The sequence below is a fragment of the Chrysemys picta genome, unplaced genomic scaffold, assembly GCF_011386835.1.
Source record: "Chrysemys picta bellii isolate R12L10 unplaced genomic scaffold, ASM1138683v2 scaf90, whole genome shotgun sequence".
In the NCBI taxonomy this organism is placed as follows: domain Eukaryota; kingdom Metazoa; phylum Chordata; order Testudines; family Emydidae; genus Chrysemys; species Chrysemys picta.
Genome location: NW_027052797.1, coordinates 134,739 through 152,011, shown reverse-complemented (window position 1 = coordinate 152,011; position 17,273 = coordinate 134,739). Strand labels below are relative to the sequence as shown.

Here is a 17,273-nt window from a genome sequence, read left to right as displayed (position 1 = left end):
CTCGTTGCCCAGCGAGTGCCAACGGCCCAAGAGGAGTTAGAAAGGGGAGACCTGCACCCTTCTGACAGGGAGAGGTCAACGGCCCGGGGCATTTTAAAGGCTAGGTCCTAAGGAGCTCAAACCCACAGAGACCTCAACCCGTTTTAAAGGGGGCTCGCTCCTCCTCAGCTGTGGAAGGGACCCATAAAGCATTTTGGTTGGCAAGGAATGGACCGTGATCCTTGTTTACAGGGAGGTCCTTTTACCGGGCACCTGAAGGGGGATTAAGCCTGTGAGGAGAAGTGTCGAACCCGATCCCTCGGTACAGGGGTGCGGTGTGTGCAGCCGTTGGCCGTGGCTTTTTCTTCCCTTTTCCTGCAGTTTCTTTGGTGCTTGTGTCGTCTTGTCCATTTTGTCCTTTGAGTTGCTAGAAAGAGAGAGGTGAAGCGGGTTAGGTGTGGCTCAGTAGAGAGCACGTGTACAAGGTAGATTCAGATGACATTGGCGACGTACTCGGCCCTGCCGGAAATTACCCTAATGCCTACTTTTCGGCACCGATCTCTTTCAGAGCGCAGGAGGGCTTGCGGCAGAAGGCGGGTCCAGGTGGATGCAGAGGACGCGGGCTTTGACTTGGCTGAGTGCGTGAGTGAGGAGGGCACGGGACAGCTAGTAGGACAAACCCTGAACCCTCTCATGAGGCTGGTTTCTAGAACTATCTTCCAAATGGCAGTGTTACCTTGTGAAAGGCAGAGAAAGACCCACACCCTAGTTAGAGGGAGCTCACTTTGGACCTTGGCGTGAAGAGGGCCGATGCAGAGAGGAGAAAAGGGAAAGCGACCTGAACCCTGATTACAGGGCAGTCACCCCCACCTCTCCTGTTCATTTCCAGACTTTGCGACGTTTGCTTGGTTGGGCCATTTCTTGGCTTTTTTGAGAAAAGGGGCGAATTTTCCACGGCCTCCGCCATCCCCTTACAGCCGCCCCTTCGCCACACCATGTTCCATCTGACCGGGATAGGTCCCAAGTAAGATTTCACTTCAAATCTCAAAAAAGCCAAGTAGAAATCATTCTGTGGGAATTTACTGTGACTAATAGAAACAGAACCTCAATCCTTCTGATGGGGTAGGGGGATGGGGAATCTCTCAGCCACAGGTTCTAAAAGATTCCCCTTGTTTAGGTGTGGCTCATTACACATCAGGATTACAAAGTAATCTCCCCGTATGGAAATTACCCTAATTCCTAGTTTTCAGCACGTGTGTGTTTCAGAAGTTAGGAGAGCTTTCACGAGAACTCAGCACCTTCTTCCTAGTCGGCACAAACTGCTTGAGGTTTCCTGCTTAGCGTCTTTTTCTTGGTAAGCTCAAGCCTGCACACACCTTTGCCCCCTAGGAGTATTTGTCTAGTGAGTGCAAGCTGCTTTAGGAGTTTCCTACCCAGTACTTTTTGTAATATCAATAGTGCAGTCTGTTCCCCTTTCCTTTCCATGTCTCTTCTCCAGTAAGGGTATCATCTACAGGGTTACCTCCTGCCCAGTCCTTGAGGTTGGCTTCCATGGTTTTTGACCCATCGCCTTCTGCCCAATCAATAGGAGCTGCCTCAGTGATTTTTCTGCCCAACACCTCCTGCCCTGTCAGCAAAACCCACCTCTGGGCTTTCTCTCCCAACACCTCCTACTCACTCAACACGAGCCACCTCAGTGATTTTCCCACTCCTGCCCAGTCAGTGCCAGCCCCTGAAAGATTTTCCCATCCAGCGCTTTCCCTCCCAACTCCTCCTACCCAGTCAGCGCCAACCCCCTCAGTGACTTTTCCCGCCCTGCGCCTCCTACCCTGTCAGCACGAGCTGCCTCAGTGATTTTCCTGCCCAGCACCTCCTGCCCAATCAGCAAAACCCACCTCAGGGCTTTCCCGCCCAGCGCTTCCTACCTAGTCAGCACCAGCCCCCTCAGTGATTTTCTAGCCCAACACCTCCCACCCAGTCAGCGAAACCCACCTCTGGGCTTTCCCTCCCAACACCTCCTACCCAGTCAGCGCCAATCCCCTCAGTGATTTTCTAGCCCAACACCTCCCACCCAGTCAGCGAAACCCACCTCTGGGCTTTCCCTCCCAACACCTCCTACCCAGTCAGCGCCAATCCCCTCAGTGACTTTTCCCGCCCTGTGCCTCATACCCTGTCAGCGCGAGCTGCCTCAGTGATTTTCCTGCCCAGCACCTTCTGCCCAATCAGCAAAACCCACCTCAGGGCTTTCCCGCCCAGCGCTTCCTACCTAGTCAGCACCAGCCCCCTCAGTGATTTTCTAGCCCAACACCTCCCACCCAGTCAGCGAAACCCACCTCTGGGCTTTCCCTCCTACCCTGTCAGCGCCAATCCCCTCAGTGACTTTTCCCGCCCTGCGCCTCCTACCCTGTCAGCACGAGCTGCCTCAGTGATTTCCCCGCCCACCACCTCCTGTCCAATCAGCAAAACCCACCTCTGGCATTTCCCTCCCAACACATCCTGCCCAGTCAGCACCAGCCCCCTTAGTGATTTTTCCGCCCAACACCTCTTTTATCTGTTTACAATGCAAATATTTGTAATCAAAAGTAATATAAAGTGAGTACTGTACACTTTGCATTCTGTGTTGTAACTGAAATCAATATATTTGGAAATGTAGCTCAGCTCTGAATGTTAGGGCCTAGATGACTGAGGGGCAGGAAGCCAGGCAGTGCAGTTTCCTACATTAGTGTACATTAAAGTGCTGTTGTAGGAGACATTTCTAGTCTAAAAACATGGGCAGGAGCGGATTTTGGCTAAGGAATGTCAGCGGAGAAAGGCTGTACCTGGAGGATTGAGCCGGGTGGGGGGGGGGGGGGGGGTGAATCCACCGGGTCTGATCCTGCTGCCATTGAAAGCAATTGGAGCTTTGCTGCTGAGTCCGGCTGGAGCAGGAATGGGCCCAAAGTTCAGGGCTGCCCGGGGGAGGGGAGGGGGGGCAAGTGGGGCAATTTGCCCCAGGTCCCGCAGGGGCCCCCATGAGAGTTTTTCGGGGCCCCTGGAGCGGGGTCCTTCACTCGGGGCCCCCGAAGCTTCTTCCGCTCCGGGACCCGCCGCCGAAGTGCCCTGAAGACTCGCGGCGGGGGGTCCTTCCGCCCCGGGACCTGACGCCGAAGTGCTGGGTCTTCGGCGGCAGGGACCCTCCGCCGCCGAATACCCCAGGCCCCCTGAATCCTCTGAGCAGCCCTGCCAAAGTTAGCTGCTTTACCCGGGCCTGGCTCTTGTGTATGGATATGATCCTCACTGCCATACTGAGAGCCATGGAATGCAGGAGGGGATGGCTCTGGGGACTGGACCACCTGGTGTGAACTCTCCAGGACTCTTTGGTAAATGACAGCATGGGCCCAGCCCTTCACTTTATGACGGCCTCTAAGCTCCGTGTTGTAGCTATTTCCAGTGAGCCTGCTATTGGCTTCAGATAGCTGGAGAAGCTGAGCTCCATAAACCGTACAGTATTCTGTGTGGGGCTTCCAGGTAAGTCCTTAGAGTAGCAGGACCTGCCAGAGATGTTTTTTTCTGCAAGAGGATGGGGTTTTCCTTGGAAGTCCTTAGCGAAATATCCCTTCCCCCAGCCTTCCCTGTTCTACAATCTGCTACTTAGCCGGTCAGCTGTCACCCTGACCCCCAGATGTGGCTGCATTTCAGCGCTGCTCTTTGCGTACGGTTGGAACACATTTGGGGATAAAAGGTGCTATAAAAATACAGAAGGAGTTGCAACTCTGGGCCCAGTGGGTGACCTTGGCAGTGCAGTTGCCAGCGTTGTATTGATCAAAAACCGGACTTTTGTTGCTGTTTTTGCATAGTCAGTTTTGCAATTGATACGTCTGTATTTTCAGCTCAGTGGGCAATCGGTTTACTGGCTGATGTGGTGCCAAGTTTCTCCATACATCTTTAGACCACTGCAGGCTGCAATCTGTCAGGGGCTTTTTGGACAAGCATATGCTTTTCTACTTATTACGCTGATCTAGTGCTCTTTAATCCAGTCATCTAACTCCAAGGAGCTGACAAAGTCAGCCCTGCTCAGCCTGATGACCAGTCCTCCTTCCCCGCGAAGGAGGAGGACCCAGCTAGGCTAGATTGCACCAGGGCAGAGGCAATGCGTTGTCTGCCCTGCAAGAGACCCCCATTCTGCAGCACATTCAGGCAGTGGCAGAGCAGGGTGCGAGTTTAGGGGGCACAAATGAGAACAGGGCAGGTAAAAGAGGAATTAACCCTTTACAGGGTAAAGAGGGATTTTATGCTACCCTTAGTTGTATGTTTATGACAGGGACATAGGCAGACAACAGGGAGAAGCGCCGGACCACTGAACGTTGACTTCTTTGATGGGGTCAACAAGGACGTGGACCGAGAGGATCCAGTGGCTATAGTGTACTATGATTTTCAGAAAGCCTTTGACAAGGTCCCTCACCAAAGGCTCTTACGCAAAGTAAGCTGTCATGGGATAAGAGGGAAGGTGCTCTTATGGATTGGTAACTGGTTAAAAGATAGGGTAGAAAATATCATGTTGCCTCTATATAAATCCATGGTAAGCCCACATCTTGAATACTGTGTGCAGATGTGGTCACCCCATCTCAAAAAAAGATATATTGGAATTGGAAAAGATTCAGAAAAGGGCAACAAAAATGATTAGGGGTATGGAACGGCTTCCGTATGAGGAGAGATTAATAAGACTGGGACTTTTCAGCATGGAAAAGAGACGGCTAAGGGGAGATATGATTGAGGTCTATAAAATCATGACTGGTGTAGAGAAAGTAGATAAGGAAGTGTTGTTTACTACTTCTCATAATACAAGAACTAGGGGTCACCAAATGAAATTAATAGGCAGCAGGTTTAAAACAAATAAAAACAAGTATTTCTTCACACAATGCACAGTCAACCTGCGGAACTCCTTGCCAGAGGATGTTGTGAAGGCCAAGACTATAACAGGGTTCAAAAACGAACTAGATAAGTTCACGGTGGATAAATGCATCAATGGCTATTAACCAGGAGGGGCAGGGATGATGTCCCTAGCCTCTGTTTGCCAGAAGCTGGGAATGGGCGACAGGGGATGGATCACTTGATGATTCCCTGTTCTGTTTATTACCTCTGGGGCACCTGGCACTGGCCACTGTGGGAAGACAGGATACTGGGCTAGATGGACTTTGGGTCTGACCCGGTAGGGCCATTTTTACGTTCTTATGACTTTTATTGGAAGTCCTCAGGAGCAGCTGCTGCTGCCCTGCTCCCGTACAAACTGCGCTTTGTGCTCCCAGCCCATCAGAGCGCACGGTAAGGGGAACACCTGTGAGAGCAGCGCCCCCAGCCCCTGCAGCTGTGCTGTTAACTGAACTACAGGGTTGTTTGGGTGCATCATGGGGCTGGAGAAGCAGGTGTTGCTATTCCCGGGTTGTTCAGAGGAGATACAAAGACAGGGATTTGGGGCTGTCTCTTACGTGGGACATGAGCCAGGAGTTGTTAATGTTAGAGATGGCATAGACTAGAGCAGGGGCAGGGCCTGTCTCTTTATTCCCTTTGCGTACAGCGCCTAGCACAATGGGGTCATGGGCCATTTGCTACGATAATTCAGATAATAAATCAGTGTTCTGCATTGCAAGGCCCGCGAGCCAGTGGCGGCTCCCATCGAGCCTAAGTGCGCTAAATTCCCTCTAAGCTGCGCGGCCGCGCAGCTGGCTATAACTAGCCGTGCAGCAGCTCTAAAGGGCCATACGGCAGGGACCTGAAGAGGAGAGAGGTAGGGGGTGGGCGGGAACTGGGGAGGGGAGCAAGTTGGGGCTTGCAGGGCTGCTGTGGGCCTCTCCCCAGGCCCGGAGCTCCCTGCTGCTGGCAAGTGGGAGAGCGGGCCCTTCTCCGGAGCCCCATGCTCCCTCCCTGTCGGCCCTCCTGCTGGGGGGAGTCCTCCGGCACCAGCCCTAGGGCAGCCTGCCTGCACCCCAAACTGCTCATGCCTGGCCCCACCCTAGAGCCTGAACCCCCAGTCAGAACTCTCCCCCCACCCCCCGCATCCCAAGCCTCTGCCTCAGCTCTGAGCCCTCTCCTGAACCCCGCATCCCAACCCTCTCCTCCAGCCTTAAGCCCCCTCCACACCCCAAGCCCCTCATCCACACCTCCACCCCAGACCCCTGATGAAGGAAATGCTTTGTGCATTACCCCGCGTAGCCACACGGTGTCACTGTTGCTCCGTGCAGAAAATGCTCTGTGCATTTCCCCGTGTAGCCACCCAGTGTCACTGTTGCTCCTTAAGGAAATGCTCTGTGCATTACCCTGCATGGCCACACAGTGTCACTGTTGCTCCCTGAAGGAAATGCTCTGTGCATTACCCCGTGTGGCCACACGGTGTCACTGTTGCTCCATGATGGAAATGCTCTGTGCATTACCTCGCATGGCCACACAGTGTCACTGTTGCTCCTTAAGGAAATGCTCTCTGCATTACCCTGCGTGGCCACACAGTGTCACTGTTGCTCCATGTAGAAAATGCTCTGTGCATTACCCCGCGTGGCAACCTAATGTTACTGTTGGTCCATGAAGGAAATGATCTCTGCATTACCTCGGGTGGCCACACAGTGTCACTGTTCCTCCTTAAAAACAACAAGGAGTCTGGTGTCACCTTAAAGACTAACAGATTTATTGGGGCATAAGCTTTCGTGGGTAAAAACCTCACTTCTTCAGATGCATAGAGTGAAAGTTACAGATGCAGGCATTATATACTGACACATGGAGAGCAGGGATTTACTTTGCAAGTGGAGAACCAGTGTTGGCAGGGCCAATTCAATCAGGGTGGATGTAGTCCACTCCCAATAACAGATGAGGAGTGTCAATTCCAGGAGAGGTAAAGCTGCTTCTATAATGAGCCAGCCACTCCCAGTCCCTATTCAAGCCCCGATTAATGGTGTTAAATTTGCAAATGAATTTTAGTTCTGCTGTTTCTCTTTGAAGTCTGTTTCTGAAGTTTTTTTGTTCAATGATAGTGACCTTTAAATCTGTAATAGAATGACCAGGGAGATTGAAGTGTTCACTTACTGGCTTATGTATGTTACCATTCCTGATGTCCGATTTGTGTCCATTTATTCTTTTGCGGAGGGACTGTCCGGTTTGGCCAATGTACATGGCAGAGGGGCATTGCTGGCACATGATGGCATATATAACATTAGTGGATGTGCGGGTGAATGAGCCCTTGATGGTGTGTCTGATGTGGTTGGGTCCTCTGATGGTGTCGCCAGAGTAGATACGGGGACAGAGTAGGCAACGAGGTTTGCTACAGGGATTGGTTCCTGGGTTGGTGTTTCTGTGGTGTGGTGTGTAGTTGCTGGTGAGTATTTGCTTCAGGTTGGGGGGTTGTCTGTAAGCGAGGACTGGCCTGCCTCCCAAGGTCTGTGAGAGTGAGGGATCATTTTCCAGGATAGGTTGTAGATCGTGGATAATGCGCTGGAGAGGTTTTAGCTGAGGGCTGTATGTGATGGCCAGTGGTGTTCTGTTATTGTCCTTGTTGGGCCTGTCCTGTAGTAGGTGATTTCTGGGTACTCGTCTTGCTCTGTCAATCTGTTTCCTCACTTCCCCAGGTGGGTATTGTAGTTTTACGAATGCTTGATAAAGATCTTGTAGGTGTTTGTCTCTGTCTGAGGGGTTGGAGCAAATTCGGTTGTATCTCAGGGCTTGGCTGTAGACAATGGATCATGTGATGTGTCTTGGATGGAAGCTGAAGGCATGTAGGTACGTATAGCGGTCAGTAGGTTGGCGGTCAGTATAGGGTGGTGTTTATGTGACCATCACTTATTTGCACTGTAGTGTCCAGGAAGTGGATCTCTTGTGTGGACTGGTCCAGGCTGAGGTTGATGGTGGGGTGGAAATTGTTGAAGTCCAGGTGGAATTCTTCAAGGGCCTCCTTTCCGTGGGTCCATATGATGAAGATGTCATCAATGTAGCGCAAGTAGAGGAGGGGCACTAGGGGACGAGAGCTGAGGAAGCGTTGTTCTAAGTCAGCCATAAAAATGTTGGCATACTGTGGGGCCATGCGGGTACCCATAGCAGTGCCACTGACTTGAAGGTATAAGTTGTCCCCAAATCTGAAGTGGTTGTGGGTGAGGACAGAGTCACAAAGCTCAGCCACCAGGCGTGCTGTGGCCTCATCAGGGATACTGTTCCTGACAGCTTGTAGTCCATCCTCATGTGGAATATTGGTGTAAAGTGCTTCTACATCCATGGTGGCCAGGATGGTGTTTTCAGGAAGAACACCAATGCATTGTAGTTTCCTCAGGAAGTCGGTGGTGTCTCGAAGATAACTGGGAGTGCTGGTAGCGTAGGGTCTGAGGAGAGAGTCCAAATAGCCAGATAATCCTGCTGTAAGAGTGCCAATGCCTAAGATGATGGAGCGTCCAGGGTTTCCGGGTTTATGGATGTTGGGTAGCAGATAGAATACCCCTAGTCGGGGTTCTGGGGTTTTGGACCCAACCACATCAGCCACACCATCAAGGGCTCATTCACCCGCACATCCACTAATGTTATATATGCCATCATGTGCCAGCAATGCCCCTCTGCCATGTACATTGGCCAAACCGGACAGTCCCTCCGCAAAAGAATAAATGGACACAAATCGGACATCAGGAATGGTAACATACATAAGCCAGTAAGTGAACACTTCAGTCTCCCTGGTCATTCTATTACAGATTTAAAAGTCACTATCATTGAACAAAAACACTTCAGAAACAGACTTCAAAGAGAAACAGCAGAACTAAAATTCATTTGCAAATTTAACACCATTAATCTGGGCTTGAATAGGGACTGGAGTGGCTGGCTCATTACAGAAGCAACTTTTCCTCTCCTGGAATTGACACCTCCTCATCTGTTATTGGGAGTGGACTACATCCACCCTGATTGAATTGGCCCTGTCAACACTGGTTCTCCACTTGCGAAGTAACTCCCTGCTCTTCATGTGTCAGTATATAATGCCTGCATCTGTAACTTTCACTCTATGCATCTGAAGAAGTGAGGTTTTTACCCACGAAAGCTTATGCCCCAATAAATCTGTTAGTCTTTAAGGTGCCACCAGACTCCTTTTTATTTTTGTAGATACAGACTAACACGGCTACCCCCTGATACTTGTTCCTCCTTAAGGAAATGCTCGTGCATTACCCCACATGGCCACACACTGTCACTGTTGTTCCATGAAGGAAATGCTCTGTTCATTACCTCACGTGGCCACACAGTGTCACTGTTGTTCCATGAAGGAAATGCCCTGTGCATTACCTCGCGTGGCCACACAGTGTCACTGTTGCTCCATGCAGGAAATGCTCTGTGCATTACCTCGCGTGGCCACACAGTGTCACTGTTGTTCCATGAAGGAAATGCTCTGTGCATTACCCTGCATGGCCACACAGTGTCACTCTTGCTCCATGAAGGAAATGCTCTGTGCTTTAGCTCGCGTGGCCAGACAGTGTCACTGTTGCTCCATGTAGAAAATGGTTTGTGCATTACCCCACGTGGCCACCCACTGTCACTGTTATTTCTTAAGGAAATGGTCACTGCATTACCCCACGTGGCCACACAGTGTCCCTGTTGCTCCATGAAGGAAATGCTCTGTGCATTACCTTGGGTGGCCACACGGTGTCACTGTTGCTCCATTCAGGAAATGCTCTGTTCATTACCTCGCGTGGCCACACAGTGTCACTGTTGTTCCATGAAGGAAATGCTCTCTGCATTACCCCATGTGGCCACACAGTGTCACTGTTGCTCCATGAAGGAAATGCCCTGTGCAGTACCTCACATGGCCACACAGTGTCACTGTTGTTCGCTGCAGAAAATGCTCTGGGCATTACCTCGCATGACCACATGGTGTCACTGTTGCTCCTTGAAGGAAATGCTCTCTGCATTATCTTCGATGGCCACACGGTGTCACTGTTGCTCCATGAAGGAAATGCTTTGTGCATTACCTTCGGTGGCCACACAGTGTCACTGTTGCTCCTTGAGGAAATGCTCTGTGCATTACCCCGCGTGGTCACTCGGTGTCACTGTTGCTCCATGTAGAAAATGCTCTGTGCATTACCCCGCGTGGCCACACAGTGTCACTGTTGCTCCATGTAGAAAATGCTCTGTGCATTACCACACGTGGCCACACAGTGTCACTGTTTCTCCTTAAGGAAATGCTCGTGCATTACCCCACGTGGCCACACAGTGTCACTGTTGCTCCATGAAGGAAATGCTCGTGCATTACCCCACGTGGCCACACAGTGTCACTGTTGCTCCATGAAGGAAATGCTCTGTGCATTACCTTGGGTGGCCACACGGTGTCACTGTTGCTCCATTCAGGAAATGCTCTGTTCATTACCTCGCGTGGCCACACAGTGTCACTGTTGTTCCATGAAGGAAATGCTCTGTGCATTACCCCGTGTGGCCACACAGTGTCACTGTTGTTCCATGAAGGAAATGCTCTGTGCATTACCCCGTGTGGCCACACAGTGTCACTGTTGCTCCATGAAGGAAATGCCCTGTGCAGTACCTCACAGGGCCACACAGTGTCACTGTTGTTCGCTGCAGAAAATGCTCTGTGCATTACCTCGCGTGGCTACATGGTGTCACTGTTGCTCCATGAAGGAAATGCTCTGTGCATTACCTTCGGTGGCCACATAGTGTCAGTGTTGCTCCATGAAGGAAATGCTGTGTGCATTACCCCATGTGGCCACACAGTGTCACTGTTGCTCCATGAGGGAAATGCCCTGTGCAGTACCTCACATGGCCACACAGTGTCACTGTTGTTCGCTGCAGAAAATGCTCTGGGCATTACCTCGCATGACCACATGGTGTCACTGTCGCTCCATGAAGGAAATGCTGTGTGCATTACCCCGCATAGCCATATGGTGTCACTGTTGCTCCTTAAGGAAATGCTCGTGCATTACCCCGCGTGGCCACAAAGTGTCACTGTTGCTCCATGCAGTCGATGCATGCGGGCAGTGGACCCCATGCGTCCCCCGGCTCCTTCCTCGCTGCGCTCAGGCTTTGCGGCTCCCGGGAGTGTGAGCTGCCACCATTGCTGCCACTCCAAGAGCAGGCTCCGGGCTCCGCGCCCCGGCAGTGGCTCACATGCCCGGGAGCCGGAGACCCCGAGCACAGCGAGGGGGGAGCTGGGGTGCGCACGGGGGCCTCTGCCCGCATGCATCTGCTGCAGCTGCAGGCGCCCCCGGGGGGACTCCTTTCCGCAACCTGGGCAGGAGGGGCAAGGGGCACGGCTGCTCCCCGCTAGCGGTGCTGCCACCTTTGCAGGGCTCCTCCCCCCCGCGCCGCACCGGCTCCTCCATGGTGGGGGCTCGCTGCCCCCACAAGCCGACGTTCTGGCTCTCTGGTGTCTCCGGAAGGCGGTTCCTCCCTGCCAAGCCAGGGCACCGCTTTTTGGCTCCCCCTAGGGCCATCCTTAGGATTTATGGGGCCCTATGCATTATTATTAAACTGGTGCCCCTATGCCTGACGGCAGCCTGAGCTTGCAGCCCGGCGGGGGCGGAGGCACAAAGCAGAAAGAATAACAAGATGCCCGTCCCGCCTCACGGTGGCTTAGAGTCACAGTTCCCCACGGAGATCCCTGTATCTTCTCCCTCACGTGAAATGGACATGCAGAAGGTACCTAATTAAAAGCACTAAACTTGGGAATAAAAAATGTCAGTCACAGGTTTTTTGATATGCCCTGAAGTTTGTCAGACATTTATTTGCAAAAACTTTGTAGTACGGGTGAGTAAGCTGTCTTTCTGAATACAACATTAAATATTATGGAATACATGATGCAGCTCTTTTCTGTTTTACATTTTCTTAATCAGTATTTCTAAGCTGATTTTATATTTTAAATGTACTCTAAACCTTCATAAAGTTATCATTCCAGATTACTACATATTTAACTCACTGAAACAGAAAATATTTTCAGTTTATCAGTTACAGAGGTTTAGTTTGTTCATAACAATGTTCATTGCTTTTAGAAAAAGGGAACACTAATTTACTGTGTGTGATCTCCATAACAATACACGTTTATGAAATTTCACCAACTTTAAAAAATATGTTTCCAAAGATTGTAGGCACAACAAAGGATTTTATATCTTACTAAGGTACTGATTTTGCTTAAAACTAGTTCATCAAAAGATAGTCAGAAGTAAAGAAGGGGAAACTCTTCGTCCAGCTATCTGGAAGCAAAGGTCTGTTGTCCGTTTAAGGGCTCTCTTCAGTGGGGGTTGGGGGAGAGGGGTGAAGGGAGAAATGGATGAGCAGAAAGGACTGGAAGACTTTGGAAGTAAGTTTTTTTACTATAGTAATTAACATGTGTATTTTAGATAAGGGAGGTCTTTTGAAGGATTTATTTAAAAAATCATATGTCTGAAGATCCAAGCATTTAAGGCTAAAGATGATTGTGCATCTAAAAATCTATGCAAGGATTTTTTAGAGATGTGATTTTATAATCTTCACCAACTCACTAATGAAATATTTTGAAAGCAAATTTCAAACTAAGATCCTGTAGACTGACATGTCCTGAGTAAATATGACCGTCATGCACAACTGTTTTTGTCAGTACATTCAGAAACTGACAGTATATACCTGGTTTCAGAAGAAGTGGGCTGTAGTCCACGAAAGCTTATGGTCTAATAAATTTGTTAGTCTCTAAGGCCTTGGCTACACTGGCAATTCACAGCGCTGCACTTGCTGCGATCAGGGGTGTGAAAAAACACACACACCCCCGAGCGCAACAAGTGCAGCGCTGTAAAGCGCCAGTGTAATCAGTGCCTGCAGCGCTGCACGCTCGCTCGCAGCGCTGCAAGCTATTCCCCTCGGAGAGGTGGAGTACTTGCAGCGCTGCGAGAGAGCTCTCCCAGCGCTGGCGGCGCGACTACACTCGTGCTTCACAGCGCTGCCGCTGCAGCGCTGTGAATCCGCGAGTGTAGCCAAGGCCTCAGGTGCCACCCACCTGTTTATGCTCTCTGTATGTGTGTATATATATCTCCTCAATATATGTTCCATTCTATATGCATCCGAAGAAGTGGGCTGTAGTCCACGAAAGCTTATGCTCTAATAAATTTGTTAGTCTCTAAGGTGCCACAAGTACTCCTGTTCTTCTTTTTGCGGATACAGACTAACTCGGCTGCTACTCTGAAACAAGTACTCCTGTTCTTTTTGAATATATACCTGGGGGTTGGCAAATGCCTGTTAAGTGGCTTCATTACCCCTTGAATGGCTCTTTAACAATTTCAGTGTTGTGCTGATAGGTCTGGCAGGCTGGAGGCTTTTTCTCTTTTAACTACTAGATCCCCTTCCCAGGAAGACTCCGAGCCTGCAGGAAGGGTCAGAACAGGGATAGGAAATCCAGAAGGGTGGACACTAAGACCCAGTGGGAGCCCCTAACCACTTGGCACCCTAGGCGGCTAGTTCGCCTAGTGGTTGCACCAGTCCTGCATACCACTAAGCCACTGATGCCTATTGAACTTATCCATAGAGCAGCCCCATGGACTCTCTCTCTCCTCTCCTCTCATTGTGCCGTCTCCCTTCATAGGACAAGGGCAGGTGTGGTAGGTGTGCATCCCCACAGGCTAGGTCTCGGGAGTCATGAAGAAGTAGGAGGGGACGAAAATCATGCAGGGCAGTGGGTGCGAGAATGGAGCGGTGACTGTCGGTGTTAACTCGGTCTCTGTTCATTGAGGGGGGCAGATGTAGATATGATGGAAAAGGGAGGCAGGGATGAGGGCAAGAGCTCTGTGTAATGACGGCTCATGCTTGGCTTTTGCAGCTGCTCTTACAGAGAAATTGTTGTTCAGGAGCCCTAGGCAGAGGAGAAGCTGGCAGAAGTGGATCTGAGCAGCTTGGACATCCTTCTAAGCAGATATGAACAGTCCTCAGCTTTCTGCCTCCCTCATAACTACACTTCAGAACTTTTAGCGGCACGGCTGAAGCCTAAGATAAATGCATGGTAGTAGCTGAGTACACACGGCTGCTTCTCTTTAGGTGAGGCTTGGTTTCTCATAAAAGTTTTCCTCCTTGTTCTGGGTGTGGGAGGAGAATTTCCCTATTTTGGGATTAGCTGTGGGATTACGACCAGGGGACGAGACAATAGTCTCTTCTGCACAGTGACTCTCTTGGGTGCAGGTGCAACGGGCTGCTTAACATTAGAACGTAAGAATGGCAATACTGGGTCAGACCAAAGGTCCATCTAGCCCAGTATCCTGTCTTCCAACTGGCTAATACCAGGTGCTTCAGAGGGAATGAATAGAACAGGTAATCGTGAAGTGATCCATCCTGTGTCGCCCATTCCCAGCTTCTGGCAAACAGAGGATAAGGACACCATCCCTGCCCATGCTGACTAATAGCCATCGATGGACCTATTCTCCATGAATTGACCTAGTCCTTTTTTGAACCCTATTATAGTCTTGACTTTCACAGCATTCTCTGGCCAGCAATTCCAGAGGTTGAGTGTGCGTTGTGTGCTTTTTAATTGTATCTATAAAGGTGTAATGGGACAGGGAGAAGAAGAACATACACCGATGATAACTTTTGTTTTTCCCTCTTGTATTCTGCTTAGTAGGAAGGAGAAAGAAGTCAAGGGTAAGAGCCCACCCCCGGTGTGAGATGGAAGGCACGCAAGAGCCATGAGACAGTGAGCATTGTTGATGCCAGGCTATGGCAATGCCATCTAGCTGGAAACGGAGCAGCCGTCACTGTCAGTGAGCTAAGTGTCTGGTTTGGTGAGGAGTCTGGTCACGGCCCACATGGCTCCAGGCAGGGATGCGCCGTTAGCTTGGTCTGTACAAAATCAGTACCTTAGTAAGATATTAAATCCTTTGTTATGCCTACAATCTTTGGAAACATATTTTTTAAAGTTGGTGAAATTTCATAAACGTGTATTGTTGGGTGAGCTTCCCTGGTCATGCCACTCTAGGTATCCTCTCTGAAGCAGGCCATATTCAGTAGCGGACGTGAGCAGGGGTCTGAGAGTAGCCCTCGGCCTGTGTCTCCAGTCACCAAGTTGCACCACACATGTTATGTGGAGGGTCCAGAGCTCTGCACAGCACTCCGGGCTGACCTGCTCCAGGCTGGGCTCCTGGGTCCTAACCCTCGTGGTTACTGCTCCCCGAGGGCTCTGCTGGCCCTGGAGCCCGACCCCAACCCGAGCGGCGCTTAAGGTCTGTGAGCGGTCGAAGGGCGGCCGGGAACTGAGGAGCAGCCACAGCCCCGGGACCCCACACAGCACAAGGACAAGGGTGGGGAGCGCTGTGGCTGCCTGCATCATTGCGCCACCTAGCGTAGCAGTCGCCCTACCCTGCCTGGCTCTGGCCTCTGGGCTGGTGAATGGCTGGAGCCTCTGAGGGGCGGAGGCAGAACTTGCACTTCAGTGAGGGGTGAGGCTCGTGGTGGTGGGGGGGATGCAGCTGCCACAGTTTTCTGTCTACCCCACCTCAGCTCCCCCAGTGAGGAAGGGGCTGGTGCTGCCCCTGCTGCCCACAGGCTGTCACTGCTCCTCCAGGGCAGATGCATGCTGCGCATTTCCCCAACTGGCCACCGGGTGTCACCGCTGCTCCAGGAGAAACACAGTCTGTATGTTACCCTGCCTGCCCGCCGGATGGCGGTGATGGTCCAAGGCAGATAGCTCAGACATTACCCCGGCTGGCCACCGAGTATCAGTGCAGCGCTGTGGGGGGGGGGGGGGGAAATGATTTCTGCCTTACCCTGAGTGGCTACGTAGTGTCTGTGTTGCTCCACGAGGGAAATGCTTTGTGCTTTGCCGCGAGCGGTCACCAAGTGTCACTGCTGCTGCATGGGGGACATGCTCTGTGCATTGCCGTGATTGGCCACTGGGTGTCACTGTTGCTCCAGGGCAACTACATTCTGAGAAATAGCCCAGGTGGCCTCTAAGATACATGTGTGGTAAAGGCTGAGTACAGACGTCTGCTTCCCTTTAGGTGGGGTTTGGTTTGTAATAAAAGTTTTCCTCCTTGTTCTGGGTGCAGAGGGAGAATTTCCCTATATTGGGAGCAGCTGATCTTCCTGGACAGGGAGGAGCATGTTCACCTGAGCAGAGGCCTGGAACCGGAAAGGTGAGTACAGGTGCTGAATTTGTCCTTCTTCCTATGTGTCTCTCTCTGAGCTCTCATATGTTGGCCAACATACTCTCTCTCTCTCCCCTTGTCCTGTCTCTTTGTATAGAAGATGGGCAATGGTGCATGCTCACAGGCTTGGTCTGGGGCGTCTGCAACCCACTGGGGCATTGGGAGGGGGAAGAGAAACATGATGGTACTAGATCCTCCATTGGTAGTGGTGGGGGTGACTGTGGGAGTTGACTGTCACTGTTCATCAAGTGGGGCTGATGTACAGTGGATGGGAGAGGGAGGGCAGTATCTCGTACACCAATAGACCTTTGGGCAGTGATGGCTCCTGCTTGGGTTATATGCTGTGTTTGCAGAGGAATCGCCCAGGACCCCAGCCAGAGGAGAAACTGGAAGAAGTGAACCTGAGCAGCCTGGACATCCTTGTAAGCAGAGATGAACAGTCCTCCGCTTTCTGTCTTCTGCATGACTGGCTGTGAGTGAACAATTATGGCACTCTATTCCTCATCCGTACCACTCTAGTTTTCTTCCACCATTCTCCTGCTGCTCTCTGGCCCTGCTGTATCATGGCACACAGTGTCACTGTTGCTCCTTAAGGAAATGCTCTGTGCATTACCCCAGGTGAAAAGAAGAACAGGAGTACTGGTGGCACCTTGGAGACTAACAAATTTATTAGAGCATAAGCTTTCGTGGACTACAGCCCACTTCTTCGGATGCATCCGAAGAAGTGGGCTGTAGTCCACGAAAGCTTATGCTCTAATAAATTTGTTAGTCTCTAAGGTGCCACCAGTACTCCTGTTCTTCTTTTTGTGGATACAGACTAAAACGGCTGCTACTCTGAAACCTGTCATTACCCCAGGTGTCCACCCAGTGCCACTGTTGCTCCATGGGGGAAATGCTTTGTGCATTACCTGGATTAGCCACCCAGTGTCACTGTTGCTTTATTTGCGAAATGCTCTGTGCAACTATACAGAGTGTCCACCCGGTGTCAATATTGCTTCATGAAGGAAATGCTCTGTGATTACCCGGGGTGGCCACACAGTCTCATTTTTGCTTCATGAGAGAAATGTTCTGTGCAATTACACTGAGTGGCCACCGGGCGTCACTGCTGTTCCGCAGGGGAAAAGCTCCGACCATTTCCCCGATTGGCCATGTAGTGTCTCTGTTGCTCCATGAAAGAAATGCTCTGTGCAGTCGTCCAACTGG

The 17,273-nt window shown here is 51.1% G+C and overlaps 1 protein-coding gene across 19 annotated transcripts in view; it reads left to right on the top strand.

The window, feature by feature from the left end:
• The first annotated feature begins 459 nt into the window (after positions 1–459).
• The window catches only part of LOC135977977 (uncharacterized), a 143,872-nt gene continuing 127,058 nt past the window's right edge, over positions 460–17,273 (top strand). For 4 of the 19 annotated variants that reach the window (XR_010595411.1, XR_010595405.1, XR_010595413.1 and 1 more), the window contains exons 1-5: positions 504–617; positions 13,757–13,971; positions 14,549–14,764; positions 15,972–16,058; positions 16,424–16,542. Coding sequence is in view for 1 of the 19 variants with exons in the window: in XM_065579097.1 (XP_065435169.1) it covers positions 475–621; positions 15,972–16,058; positions 16,424–16,542 (353 nt within the window). In the remaining 18 variants the exon portion in view is untranslated. Of the gene's footprint in view, positions 622–13,756; positions 13,972–14,548; positions 14,765–15,971; positions 16,059–16,423; positions 16,543–17,273 lie in introns of all 19 variants that reach the window. The other 15 variants (XR_010595409.1, XR_010595407.1, XR_010595408.1 and 12 more) reach the window with 14 other exon arrangements.